The sequence below is a fragment of the Chiloscyllium punctatum genome, chromosome 4 (genome assembly GCF_047496795.1).
Source record: "Chiloscyllium punctatum isolate Juve2018m chromosome 4, sChiPun1.3, whole genome shotgun sequence".
Classification (NCBI taxonomy): Eukaryota; Metazoa; Chordata; class Chondrichthyes; order Orectolobiformes; family Hemiscylliidae; genus Chiloscyllium; species Chiloscyllium punctatum.
In genome coordinates, this window is record NC_092742.1 from 99,618,540 (window position 1) to 99,634,068 (window position 15,529).

At 42.9% G+C, this 15,529-nt stretch overlaps 1 protein-coding gene across 1 annotated transcript in view; it reads right to left on the bottom strand.

Moving 5' to 3' along the window:
- Window positions 1-15,529, bottom strand: part of znf106a (zinc finger protein 106a) — a 90,336-nt gene that overhangs the window by 5,241 nt on the left and 69,566 nt on the right. The window contains exons 15-18 of the mRNA XM_072569396.1: window positions 14,090-14,206; window positions 11,121-11,312; window positions 10,863-10,925; window positions 6,190-6,309 (exon numbers count right to left, since the gene is read on the bottom strand). Of these exons, the coding sequence (XP_072425497.1) occupies window positions 6,190-6,309; window positions 10,863-10,925; window positions 11,121-11,312; window positions 14,090-14,206 (492 nt within the window). The remainder of the gene's footprint in view (window positions 1-6,189; window positions 6,310-10,862; window positions 10,926-11,120; window positions 11,313-14,089; window positions 14,207-15,529) is intronic.

The following is a 15,529-nucleotide window of genomic DNA, read 5'->3' on the forward strand; positions in this document are numbered from 1 at the left end:
CTGCTTAACTTTAAGTTAGGTAAATATAGCCGTTAACACAGGTAAAACAGTTTCAAGGCTCTTCACAAGAACACTATCAAAAAGATGTGAACACAGAGCTACATGAGGATCCAAAAGGAGAGCAGGGGAGGGGAGTAAATGGATTGGAAAGCTGAGGTTCTTGGGAGTTCAAAGTATAATGACAGGATGATTAAAATCTGTATGACGGGGATAGAATTAGAGGATTATGGGCATCTCAAAGTTTTGGAGGCTGGAGGAAACTCTTTAGTTAGGGATGAACACAAACACTTGAATTTTAACGTTCTCAAGTATTTTAGAAACAAATACAACATGACATATAGATTTCACCAGTTGGTCTCATTCATGTCACACTTATTTGTGTGAGATTGTGCAGTAGATAAGTCAAATGTAAGATCATGTCACCAGATATAAAACACAAGGTAATCATGGGCAGAACCTACAGAGTGTGGTTAGTACAGGTGACGGTCCTGAAACCACCAGTATTGTACTGCAGTTTTACACAGCAACAAACTGTAGCCAGCCTCTCAGTTACATTACCACCAGCGCATCAGAATGCTATGAACCCTTCTTTTGGGTTATAGCAATCCTGATGGTGTATCTTTCCCCAGTTCCTGTTTAACTAAGCAAGCAATAACTTCCAGTCTCACAAGCTGGTCCTCTGATACAAATCCTTGGCTCTTTTGTATGCCTGAACTGTCCACACTAATTTCAGCGTTCAGAACCTTTTAGCTGGGGTCACACAGCATTTCTCCTGGAGCTTCTGAAATTCTGGTTTTCTTCTTATTTTCAAACAATAAACTGACTTCTCTACAGAGCTTGGTAAACACTAAGAGTTTGAGAACAGTGGCCTCTGCAGCATGTCTGGTGCTGCGTGAAAAGGGTAAGAGTTCATGCTGTTGAGAGTGTTAAACCAGCTAACCAACAGGAAACAAAGTCTGGATAAATGGGTCAGATTGGAAAAGTAACTGGTGGACTGCCAAGATCACTGTTGATGGGTCAGCTACTTGAATCTATATAATTGACTTGGACTGACCGTATTTTCGACAAATTTGCTTAAAAACAGGTTCGAAAGCAAGTTGTGAGGAGCATACATAAGGTATATAAATAGGTTAAGTGAATGGGAAATATATGACAGAATGTGTATAATGTGAACTTGCCCACTTTGGCAGGAAAAATTAAAAGAATATTATTTTAATGAAGAGGCCTCACAGAATGATACAATTCAGAGGGATCTGGGTACCTTTATGTGTGAAACACAAAGTCACCAAGCAATTCGAAAAGCAAATTTGCAGGACTCAAGAAGTCTCACTACAATTATATGTGATTTTGGCACCTGAAACATGATGTGCAAAGGTTTCTGGGCTTTGAGAGTGGTCTTTGAGATGACAGGCAAAGTAAGCGGGGTCTGTATCCTTTAGAGTTTAGGATAGGGGGAGAACTCATTGAAACACATGAAGTTTGTTTTGGCTCATTGGGGAATCTAACACATGGTAGAGTTTCATGATAAGCATCAGATCATTTCAGACTGAGACAAGGAGAAATTATTTCACCTAATTGGTTGTGAATCCTCAGAACTGAGGGCTTTGGGTGTTGAGTATCTTCAAGGTTGGCTTAGACAGATTTTGGTGTTTCAGTTAAATGAATGACCTGATATAGGGAGCAGGCAGAAAGGAGGGGTTGACATCCAAGAGCAGATATCATTTTACTGAAGAACAGAGTAGGCTAGCCAGGGCAAATGGTCTACTCCTGCTCCCATTAATGGTATTATTGGAAGTCTTGTTGCAATTGCTGAGGCCAAAAGTATGTGTACAGTTTGGTGGCTGACTTAAGGAAGGACAGTTTTGCAGAGGAAACATCTGGACTGAAGAGATTGCCTTGTGAGATACAGTTGAGCCTATACTTGTTGGTGTTTGGAAAAATGAGGAGTGATCTTACTGGGACCCAAAGTACCCAGGTGGGATCTTTTTAAATGTTCTTAAACCCAAATAAAAACTCCACAGACATTTTAAAGATACAAGCTTTTCTCCACATGCAGCTTCCAAGTCAAAGGTGACAGATCTTTGCTCCGACCAGGACTGTACACTAATGTCAATACAGTGGTAGACCTACATCCACCAAAACTCTTAACTAGTCTTAAACAGTGACAGACCTGTGTATATTACAAATGTAATGTTCGCTTGCATCCACCAGTACTGTAAATGTACAGAAATAGACATGTTCAGCATATCTGAACCCAGCCAATCAATGACAGACTGGAACAACCAGCATTGCACGTATTATATAGTGACAGACCCAAATTCACCTGTACTGCAGCTCCTGGCTTTAGGCTTGAATGAAGCATGGAGCATGGACAAAAACAGCTGAATTTCAGAGATAAGGTGAGATGCCCTTGGCATCAAGGAGCCTGAGCAAAACTCCCCACTGGTTGGTGTCATAGCTAGAAAATAGGAAGATGATTGGGGTTGTTGGAGCTCAGTCATCTCAGCTCCAGGACATTTCTGCAGAAGTTGCAGTTTCAGCTGCTTCATCAATGACCTTCTGTCTATCATACGGTTGAAGTGGGGATGTTCACTGATGATTGTAAACGTTATCACCACTCACAACGACTTAAGACAGTGAAGCAGTTCACGTTCAAATGCAGCAATATCTGAACAATATCCGAACAATATCCAGGTTTGGGCTGACAAGTGGCAAGAAACATTCATGTCAAATAACCATCATCCCATGACATTCAATAGCATTACCATCACTGAACTCCCTATTATCAAATTTCTGAGGGTTACTATCAACCAGAACCTAAACTAGCCATATAAACACAGCGGCTACAATAGCAGGTCAGAGGCTAGGAATATTGTGGCAAGAAACTCACCTCCTGACTCCCTAAAACCTAAGTCAGATAAAAAAGCACAAGTCAGGAGTGTGATGAAATATTCTCCACTTGACTAGATGGGAGCTGTTGGGGCTTGTCACCATCCAGGACGATGCAGCTCACTTGATTGGCACCACATCCACCAACAACCACTCCCTCCATACTGCTGCTACTAAGTGTTGGTGGTGTACTATCTGCAATGAAGAAATTCAACAGAGGTTCTTAGACAGAGCCTCCTAAAACCACAATCACTTCCATCTAGAAGGACAGGACAGCGGATACATGGGAACTCCACCAGCTGCAGGTTCCCCTCCAAATTACTCACCACCCTGACTGGGAAATATATCACCACGTCACTGGGTCAAAACTCTCAAACACCCTATATAGCACAATGGATAACTCTGCAACAGATTGACTGGAGTGACTGTATAAAGTGACTTTGTGCCACCTTCTGAATGACTATTAGCAAAGGCAATAAATTATGTCTAGCAATGACCCACAACTTGGGAAAGAATAAAAACAGAATTGCACCCATCAACACTGCAACCTTGTGTTACAGTGACACACCAGTACTGCACTCCATTGATGCACAGTGACAGGGCTCTATACTGTACTCCAGTGTTACACAGCGATAGACCTGTACATACAACAGTGCTGTACTAGTGTTACACAGTGGGAAAGCATGTACACACCAGTACTGTACATGTGTCACACAGGTGCAGAGTTATGTACACTGCAATAAAGCTCTTTGCACCAGGGCTATATTCCAGTGTTATACAGTGACAGAGTTGGATACACCTGTACTGTACTCCACTGTGTACAGTGACAGAACTGGATACACCTGCACTGTACTCGGGTTATACAGTGACAAGTTGCATACACCAGTACTGTACATGTGTTATACAGTGGCAGAACTGGATACACCTGTACTGTACCTCAGTGTTATACAGTAACAGATTTGGATACAACAGTACTGTACCCCAGTGTTGTACAGTGACAGATCTGGATATACCTGTACTGTACTCCAGGGTTATACAGTGAGAGAATTGGATACACCTGTACTGTAGCGCAATGTTATACAGTGAAGACTTGGATACACCTGTACTGTACCCCATTGTTATACAGTGAAGACTTGGATACACCTGTACTGTACCCCAGTGTTATACTGTGAAGAGTTGGATACACCTGTACTGTACTCCAGGGTTATACAGTGAGAGAATTGGATATACCTGTACTGTACCCCATTGTTATACAGTGAAGACTTGGATACACCTGTACTGTACCCCAGTGTTGTACAGTGAAGACTTGGATACACCTGTACTGTACCCCAGTGTTATACTGTGAAGAGTTGGATACACCTGTACTGTACCCCAGTGTTGTATAGTGACAGATCTGGATATACCTGTACTGTATTCCAGTGTGACAGTGACAGAGTTGGATACACCTGTACTGTACCCCATTGTTATACAGTGAAGACTTGGATACACCTGTACTGTACCCCAGTGTTATACTGTGAAGACTTGGATACACCTGTACTGTACCCCAGTGTTGTACAGTGAAGACTTGGATACACCTGTACTGTAAGGTAAAAACAATGACTGCAGATGCTGAAAATCAAATACTGGATTAGTGGTGCTGGAAGAGCACAGCAGTTCAGGCAGCATCCAACGAGCAGCGAAATCAACGTTTCGGGCAAAAGCCCTTCATCAGGAATAAAGGCAGTGAGCCTGAAGCATGGAGAGATAAGCTAGAGGAGGGTGGGGGTGGGGAGAGAGTAGCATAGAGTACAATGGGTGAGTGGGGGAGGAGATGAAGGTGATAGGTCAAGGAGGAGAGGGTGGAGTGGATAGGTGGAAAAGAAGGTCGGACAAGTCAAGGAGACAGTAAGTGAGCTGGAAGTTTGAAACTAGGATGAGGTGGGGGAATGGGAAATGAGGAAGCTGTTGAAGTCCACATTGATGCCCTGGGGTTGAAGTGTTCCGAGGCGGAAGATGAGGCGTTCTTCCTCCAGGCGTCTGGTGGTGAGGGAGCGGCGGTGAAGGAGGCTCAGGACCTCCATGTCCTCGGCAGAGTGGGAGGGGGAGTTGAAATGTTGGGCCACGGGGTGGTTTGGTTGATTGGTGCGGGTGTCTCGGAGATGTTCCCTAAAGCGCTCTGCTAGGAGGCGCCCAGTCTCCCCAATGTAAAGGAGACCGCATCGGGAGCAACGGATACAATAAATGATATTGGTGGATGTGCAGGTGAAACTTTGATGGATGTGGAAGGCTCCTTTAGGGCCTTGGATAGAGGTGAGGGAGGAGGTGTGGGCACAGGTTTTACAGTTCCTGCGGTGGCAGGGGAAAGTGCCAGAATGGGAGGGTGGGTCGTACTGTAACCCAGTGTTATACTGTGAAGAGTTGGATACACCTGTACTGTACCCCAGTATTATACTGTGAAGAGTTGGATACACCTGTACTGTACCCCGGTGTTGTACAGTGACAGATCTGGATATTTTTAGATTAGATTAGATTACTTACAGTGTGGAAACAGGCCCTTCGGCCCAACAAGCTCACACCGACCCGCCGAAGCGCAACTCACCCAGACCCATTCCCCTACATTTCACCCCTTCACCTACCACTACGGGCAATTTAGCATGGCCAATTCACCTAACCTGCACATTTTTGGACTGTGGGAGGAAACCAGAGCACCCGGAGGAAACCCACGCAGACATGGGGAGAATGTGCAAACTCCACACTGTCAGTCGCCTGAGGGGGGAATTGAACCCGGGTCTCTGGTGCTGTGAGGCAACAGTACTAACCACTGTGCCACCGTGCCGCCCATGAATGCCTGTACTGTACTCCAGTGTAACAGTGACAGAGTTGGATATACCTGCACTGTACCCCAACGTTATACAGTGAAGACTTGGATACACCTGTACTGTACCCCAGTGTTATACAGTGAAGACTTGGATACACCTGTACTGTACCCCAGTGTTATACAGTGAAGAGTTGGATACACCTGTACTGTACCCCAACGTTATACAGTGAAGACTTGGATACACCTGTACTGTACCCCAGTGTTATACAGTGAAGAGTTGGATACACCTGTACTGTACACCAAGTGTTGTACAGTGACAGATCTGGATATACCTGTACTGTATTCCAGTGTTACAGTGACAGAGTTGGACACACCTGTACTGTACCCCAGTGTTGTACAGTGACAGATTTGGATATACCTGTACTGTACTCCAGTGTTACAGTGACAGAGTTGGATATACCTCTACTGTATTCCCATGTTACACTGTGACAGAGCTGGCTTACCTGTAGTTCATAAACTCGTACGAGTTTGTCTAAGCAGGCTGTCACCATCACCTTTCCCAGGATGTTTACAACTGTGACAGCATGGTTGTGGCCTTTGTAGATCCGCACTAATTCTCCAGTCTGAGGAAAGAAAGGGTACAAGATAGTCAGTTCAGTTCTGAGTGTAAGTTAATCAAAGTCATCTCCAATGAACTCTGGGACCCCTCAAACCTCTACTCACTGACTGCTATATTTACATGGGACTTGCTGTCTCTCCCTGACAGATCTACAGATTTCAAACAATTCAGCCTAATAGAAATTCTTCACAGACATGTCAGAATAACCTGGTGTTGACAGGTTTTTGGATTTAAGTGCAGATCAACCAATTTGCATACAGATTATGTCACGATACCAGCTGTGACTCTGGGGGCAACCTCTTGCTTCTAAGTCACAGGTTTGTGGTTCAAATCTCGCTACAGAGACTTGGTTCATACAGGAAAAGTATCTACCCTCAAAGTAAGTAATGTAATCCTTGTCTGTTGGAAAGAGGCTGTCCAGCCTCTTGAATCTGCTGTTATTCAATACCATCAAGGTGGATTTCAACACCATCTTTTGCCTTCCCCCATAGCCCTTGACTCGCTTTACTGTCATAAATCTAAGAGACTTGAATACATTCAATGATCCAGTCTCCACTACATTCTGAGGAAGATTCCACAGACTAACAATCTCAGTAAAAATTCTCATCTGTTTTATTATTAAACTGTGCCCACTAGTTTCAGTGGGGAAACTACAAGGGGAAACATCCCCTCAGCACCCACCCCGTCAAGAGTCTTAAATGTGAAGAAAGGAAATTATGAAGCAATGGGGCAGAAGTGGCTATGGTGGATTGGGAAACTCTGCTGAAAGACTTGACAAGCATTAACCAGTATTTAAAGAAAAGATTACAGTGACTGCAGCATTCCTCTGAGACATAAAGATCCAGGGAAAGATAAATCAACTGTGATTAATGAAAGAAGTTAAAGATTGTATTAGGTTGAAGCAAGTGGTTCATAAGGATTCCAGGAAAAGTAGCAACCCTGAGGATTAGGATCAATTTAGGACCCAGCAAAGGAGGACCAAGAAACTTATTAAGAAAGGGAAGACAGAATATTAATGCAAACTTGTGAGAACATAAAGGTGGACTGTAAAGGTTTCTTCAGTTTGTGGAAAGGAAAAAGCTCGGATAAATGTGGATCCATTACAAGTTGGGACAGGAAAGCTTACAATGGAAAGCCATGGAAAATGGCAGAGAAACTAAATGGTTACTTTGCAACTGTCTTCACAAAAGATGCAGAAATTCTTCAAAAAGTACAGGGCATTCCTGATGAATGGCTTTTGCCCGAAACGTCGATTTTCCTGCTCCTAGGACGCTGCCTGACCTGCTGTGCTTTTCCAGCAAAACACTCTTGACTGGACAACCAATGGTCTTGCGAAAATGGGGAAGTTAAAACTAGTAAAGAGGGTGCACTTGGAGAGTTAAGGGGATTCAAAATTGATAATCTCTTGAACCAGATCAGAGCTGTTCAGAAGTTATATAAATAGTTTGGACATGGTGAACCAGATGCAATATTTCAAAATTTGCTGATGACATTAAAGGCGGATTCAATAGGACAGTGAATAGTTTAGAAAAAAATGATGTTATTGTGAAGTAAGTGTGAAGCGTGAAGACAGAAAAAGCAGAAAGATAGAATATTTCTCAAATAATGAGGAATTGCTATGAAGCACTAGTATCCAAAGGGCCCGGGGTGTTCTTGTTCACGAGTCACTAAAGATCATCATGCAGGTGCAGCAAGCACATGGGAAGGCAAATTGTACACTTGTGTTCATTGCAAGTGGATTTGAGAACAAGAATAGAGATGTCCTGCTGTAGTTGTATAGAACCTTGGTGAGTTATCACTTGCAGAATGTGCACAGCTTTGGTTCCCTTATCTGAGGAAGAATATATTTCCTATTGAGGAAGTATACATTTCCCATTGAAAAATTGCAAGATAAGTCAACAGATAAATCCCAGGGATGGCGAGATTGTCTTATGAGGAGACATTGAGGGCTCTAGGATGCATTCCCAAGAATTTTGCATAATGAGAAGTGACCTTATTGAAACTTACAAAATTCATAGAGGGGATATACTGTTGAGTTGAAAACCAGGGAACATTATCTGAGGAGAGTGGTAGGCCATTCTGGACTAAAATGAGGAGAAAGTAGTGAATGTGGAACCTGAATCATTGAGCAAGTTCAAGACAGAAATCAACATGTTCTGGAGACTAATAACATCAAGGGATACAGAGAGCGAGCAGAAATTAGGCACTGAGGTAGACAATCAGCCACGGTGTAACTGAACGTTGGTGCAGGCTTGATGGGCAGAAGGATCTACTCCTGTGTCCCCTCAGGATCTTGTGTTTCAATAAAATCACCTTATTTTCTCAGCTCCATTGAATACAGACCCAGCTGGTCCAACCTTTCTAAGATAACCCATCATCCCAGGAATCAGTCAAGTGAACCTTCCCTGGATTGCTTTTAACTCAGTGATACCCTTTTGGTCTCCTTCCCTGCAGGTTACACCACTTCCAAGTGCACGTCCAAACATTTTTTAAATGCAATGAGTGTTACTATTTCTATCATGAGTTCCACATGCCAACAAACTCCTGGTGAAAAAAATTACGCAACTCACCTCAACCCTTCTACCCACTTCTTCAATTTTAGACAACTCAATTAAATCTAGGGGGTAGGTTTGCTCGCTGAGCTGTAGGTTTGATACCCAGACGTTTCATTACCTGCCTAGGTAACATCATCAGTGGTGACCTCCAAGTGAAGAGAAGCTGTTGTCTCCTGCTTTCTCTTTATATCTTTCTCCTGGATGGGGTTCCTGGGGTTTGTGGTGATGTCATTTCCTGTTCGTTTTCTGAGGGGTTGATAGATAGTATCTAGATCTATGTGTTTGTTTATGGCGTTGTGGTTGGAGTACCAGGCCTCTAGGAATTCTCTGGCATGTCTTTGCTTAGCCTGTCGCAGGATAGATGTGTTGTCCCAGTCGAAATGGTGATTTTTTTTCATCCGTGTGTAGGGCTACGAGGGAGAGAGGATTGCGTCTTTTTGTGGCCAGCTGGTGTTGGTGTATCCTGGTGGCTAACTTTCTTCCTGTTTGTCCTATGTAGTGTTTGTGGCAGTCCTTGCATGGAATTTTGTAGATGACGTTGGTTTTGTCAATTAAATCTTCTCTCAGTCCTGTGTTCTAAAGTAAACAATCTCCATCTTCCTGAACTCACTTCTCAGTATTCCACAAGTTATTATTACTGTGAAGTTCCCTGCCTGGTTTCTCATGTCCAGATTGATTACTTGCCTGGACAACACTGCAATTGCTATTGTCCCTACACCTGACAAGTCCATGCTGCAGTCTACGCCTTCCCTTCTTTAAGCACACAGTCAGCTTTCCATCATCTGCACAGCCTGAGTCATGGCCTTGAGCTTGAAGTTTAAATTATTAATATTTGATCAAGGCGATGCATAATCAAGAGTGACATTCCATTGCAGTGTTGAGTGAGTGCTGCACTGTCTTTTGATTGAAACCTGAAGCCCCATTTGCACCCTCAGGTGGATTTAGAAAACACATTTATTTAATACCTTCTATGAAAACGGGATGTACCAAAGTCCTCTGTTGCTGAAGTATTTGTTAGCTGACTGATATAACACAGCGATTGATATGGAATTCCCACAAAAAACAATGTGACAATGGTCAGATAATCTGCTCTGCTGAGATCGACAGAGGAGCAAACATTGGCCAGGACATCAGAGTTCGTGTCTGGAAGTCAGTGTCACTGGATTTTTCCCATCCCCTGAGGTGGAAGATGTAGCCGAAGTTTACTGACTTGCCTGACACACAAAATTCTAAATGCTGACGGGCCCTTGTGAAATGTCAGGTTTGAGTTTTGAGCTCATACTCCTGAGTAAGACTTGAACCCACAGCTTCTGATTCAGAGGCAAGAATGCTACCAATCCACATTCACAGATTCCAAAGGGGTTTGTCCAAAAGGAGGACAGTTGCCCCAGTGTACTGGGTCTTTATTAGCTTGCAGCCAAAAAAAACCTAACATCTGGTTATCACCAATGCTGGATGTGGGCGCAACTGAAGTATACACCTTTTCTCTCATAGTCTAGTGAGGAATTGAAACCCAAAGGTGATTTTTTTTCCAGTTTGTTTAGATTGCATATGAAGGAAAAGAACCAAGAGTAGCTTAAGCAATTTGGAGATAATATTTGTATCTGAATTGGATGTTTTGGCCCTCCCGACTTATGAAAAACAAGCAGGTCTATTCTGTGAGTGACACCAGACTCAAACCCCTTTAGGTTGCATCAAGTGCAATCTCTGAAATTTGGTCGCGTGCATTAATCCTAGGCTGTTGTGTTCATTGATACCAGCCCCACCAGGTTAAAGTCTGTTTGGTTAGCAGACACGTTAAATCACTGAAGGAGTAATGTTAGCACAGAATGAGCCTGATCCAGCACTTCCATACAAGGCTCACTTACTCTTACATTAGGGTTTATTTCAAGTAGGAAAAACCTTGAGAAAACACGAAGCAACCACTAGGTCTTGTGTTTAAGGCATGTTCGAAAAACATATTAAACAACATGTGTTTGAATTCCAAACAGCAAACACTTACATGGATGTTGTGAGCGTGGACAGACTGATCACTGGAACCACTGAAGACCAAGTCATTCACCACCTAAAAACATAAAAAATAAGTCAGTGCTGTCTCCAGCCACAGACACCACCTCTCTGCACCCTATGCATCCAGACATACAGCATTCTCACCCCGCCACGTGCCCACACACACACACACTTCCTGACAGCAGACACCTCAAGTCTGTTTTTTATTTTACAGACTATACCCTGAGCTGCACCACTTCACCAGCCATACCTTCATGCACAGGACAGTCTTAGTGTGACCTTTCAACGTTCTCAGCAATAACCCATTTCTGGCATCACGAACACTGATGGTACAATCGTACGATCCGACCAGCAGCAGTCTGCGGGCTCCCTCCTGTGCTGTTGCCAAGCAGCTGATCGCTCGGGGACCGTGACAGTCAAACACATCGAGCTGTTTGTTAGCCTGAAGAAATAAGAATAGGACAAAACAGTCAGGATGCCATGTACTCTCTCCATTAGAAGAGAATGATCACTATCCATATTTACCAGACAACAGAAAGAGATCATCCGGCCCATCAAATGTGTCCTGGTGCTTCTCAGCAGGCATCAACTAATCCTGCCTTCTTTCTAAATCCTTCTACATTGCCCTTGTCTCGAGAAAATGTCTACTCATTGAGATTTGTCTGAAGAGTAGGACAGAACAATTGGTAGAAGAGGTGGGAGAGGTAAAGATTTCAAATGATACAGTTTTGAGGACTGTTTGGGAAGTGAGGTGCAGTTAGCTTAGTGAAGTTGGAAACATTAACGGAAGTTAAGCAAGATCAATAGAAGTTATTTTGCAGAATACAGAGAGAAGACAACATTTTAAATAAATAAATAAAAGAGGAAGAGAAGTAGCAATTGGAAATGAAGAAATAGAAAAAAAATTGAATAAACACTTGCACTCTTCACAGTAGAAGAGACAACCAATTTAAATAAGAATGAGAAACTAAAGATAATTAATTATCAGTGAAAAGATACTGGAGAATAAAATAAAACCAATTCCCAGGAACGCAGGTTCTGAAGAAGCAAGCTGCTGAGATAGTGGATGTGCTGCTTATGGGTTTTCAAAATCCTCTAGATTCTAGTATAGCTCCGGAGGACTGATTAGCAAATGTGACACTGACATTCAAGAAAGCTGGGCAAGAGAAAACAAGGAATTGTATACCAGTCGGCCTGACATCTGTCAACAATAAAGTGTTGTTAAGAAAGTCTTAAATAATGCATTTTGCATACGATAGCTTGAACATAATCCATGGAGGATACAACTAATAGGTTGGATAAAGGTGAACCAGCTGATAAGGTGCCACACAAAAGGCTTATGGAGGTTCAGAGTAATAAAAAACAATCAATCTATTTGAATATATAATGACACATCTCTGTTGGACTTAGAACCTGGACCCCTTAGCTTGGCTGTAATGTATGAGGGAGATTGGAGGATTGATTAACAAACAGGACAGCAAGAATAAAGATATAAACAGGGAACTTCTAAGTGGAGTGCTGTAAAGAACAGGAATGGGGCCTCATTATTTACAATTTATGTTAATGACTTTAGATGACAATAAAAAGCTATTGGGGAATACAAATTGTGAGGACGACACGGAGAGGCTACAAACAGGTGGTGACTGGTTGAATAAATGGACAATAAAGTGGCAGAGGGAAAATAATGTGTGGACATGAGCTTTATTCTTGCTTACAACTTGGGTTGTAAAAATAAAAAAGTGGAATTTTTTAAAAAAGAATGAGTGAAACTTGCAAATATTCAGGGAAACCTGGGTCTACCCGTGTAAGAAACATAAAGTCAGCATACTAATTCACTAAGCAAACAGGAAGATAAATCGGTTGTCCTCTATAAGAAGGGTATAAGAGCATCTAATCTTACCAAGTATACACTTTGGTGTGACCATATATTGAATACTGAGAGCAGTGTCCTCTGCGTCCTCTCTAATCCTGGCCCATGTCTTACCATAGAATGCTGAAGTACCAGAAGGAAGTCATTCAGTCCATTACATCCATTGCACCTCTTTGCAAGACAATTGTAGCTCGTCCATTCCACTGTAGTCACACTTGAAAGCCACAATTGCACCTGTTTCCACTCCACTCTTGGGTAATTCATTTCCTAACCGCTTGCCACACCACAACATTTGTCCCCAATGAGGACTACCAATTTTGTAACTCTGCTCAGACTGGTCAGCAGATGAATACTTCTACAAAATCTCCTCTAAATCCTCTCCAAGAAGAACAAGCTCAGTTTCTCTGATCAATCTGCAAACTGAAGTCCCTTACCCCAGACCCATGTTTATAAATCATTCCTGCGCTCTCTCTAATGCCATCATCATCCTTGGTGTCTAGAATTGGGCATAATACTCCAGTTGAGACTGAACCAGTGTTCCATAAAGATTCACCGTAGTTTCATGATATAGACAAATGAGCCATACTGAAAGCTTATACTTTTGTGAACTCCTCTTTTCCCTTTTCCACAAAACCCAACCCAATTTTACTGATTCTCTCTGCTTCAACAACACCTTCTAATTACTGAGGGCTTTTCACGTGGTAAAGTATTACAATGTACTTCACAGTAAAACTACAGCATAATCAAACAAATATTAACACTAGCCAAAAAGAGAGGTAAGTAAAAGCCAGGTCAAGTAAAAGTTTTAAAAAACTGCCTTAAAGGAGGATTGCAACGTACAGTCAGAGGGAATTGCAGAGAATGGAATCTGGTAGCAAAAGACATGGCCATGTCTGTTGGAGCAATTAGAATTGGGAATGTACAAGCAGCCAGAAATATAGGAGTGTACACATGAAGATTGTGGATTTGGAAATTGAGAGATATTGAGGGTCTTGAAAATGAGGATGGGAATTTAAAACTAATCAGTGACTGCAGATCACTGAGCAATAGGGTTATGGGTAAACTGGACAGTGCGAGTCATAATATCACTTTGGAATTTTGGATCAATTTGGTTTTACAGAAGATGTGAGTGAGCAGAAACCATCTCAAAGAACATCAATAATACCCTATTTAAAGATCCAACACTTGTACCCCAATACAAGCCCTGTGGTCTGCAAGCCCAAGGGAGGGGCAAAGGCCTACAGTCTGAAGGCAAGGGCAGGCCCGAGGAGGTGAAGCAGGGTTCCATGCAAATGAGTGGAGGGGGACAGGAGGGGTGCTGGTGCCAAGATATATGTTTATGTGCTTACCTTAACACTGAAGGAATACACAGAGCCATTGGCCAGCCCAATGTATAGGATACGCCATCGACTGTGCAAGCTCAGCACACGGTCTGACAAAGTGAACTGTTCCAGCTGCTTCTTACTCTGTTGAAATCGAAAGCAAAGTGTTCACATGAATGAAACTACAACAAAGGGTTCAGTAATTACAATGGTCCCAATCTCCACACAGGCTGTTCTTTAAAGACTGGGCAACAATATAGAAAGGAGTACATTCCCAATTCTCCAACAGATGAATATATCATAGCCTGGCCATCATTCTTTGTAAAACAACATGTTATCAGTGTAGAAGCAGGCCATTTGACCCATCATGTCCATACCAAACCTCCAAAGAGCACCCCACCCAGACCCACACACCCTGATCCCTGCAACCCTGCATTTCCCATAGCTAACCCACTTAGCCTGCACATCCCTGGAAACCACGGGCAATTTAGCATGACTAGTTCACCTCAGCTGCCCATCTTTGGATTGTGGGAGGAAACCAGAGCACCTGGAGGAAACCCACACAGACACGGGGAGAATGTGAAAACTCCACATAAACAGTTGGCTGAGGAATCGAACCTGGATCTGTGGTGCTGTGAGGCAACAGTGCTAACTACTGAGCCACCTTAACACTGAAGGAATACAGAGAGCCATTGGCCAGCCCAATGTATAGAATATGCCAGAAAGACAGAAGGGAGTATTTTAAAACCAACATGCCCTGGGCTCATCAATTCCATCATAACTCCCCACTCCCTTCACTCAGACTGAGCAGCCAGCAATGCCATCACTGCCAGAAGCTGGGTTTCTCCTGTCAGTAGTGGAATGGTTCATCCTCCTGATCGTCCTCTCCCAGCCTCAGGCAGTTCAGTACACCAGCTCAGCAATTCCCCAGCTTCCAACTACAAAGCACAGGAACAGGCTGCAAGGGCTCTCAACTGTGCACTCAACAGTTTCAATCAAGCTCAACATCCAAATCTAACTCTCTGTTTGCTTGTGGTCTTACAAGGGATGATCTAGTTCAGGTATTAAGATGATTTAAGGAGCTTAAGGCGGGGTGGTAGTAGAAGGGTCCAGAGCAGAGGATCCCAAGACCTAATGGTGCAGTTGGCCATTCAGGGATGACGTCGAGAAAAATAATTTCACTCAAAAGGCAGTGGTGATGCAGAACTCCTTAACGCTGCCAACGTCTCTCATCCCCCAAATATTGTGGGAGTCAACTGAAATTTCAGAACTGAGTTTGTTCCATTTACACTCAAGATGAAGGGATATAATACGACAGTGGATAAATTGAAGTGCGGACCAACTGTTCAGACAAACAAGCTCAAAGAGATAGGAGGTCTCCTGTTAAATTGTAATAAGTTGGAGGAGTTGAACCAGTCTCTTTCTATTTCTTTGCAGTTATCACGACAGGTTCGTGTATGGATCTAT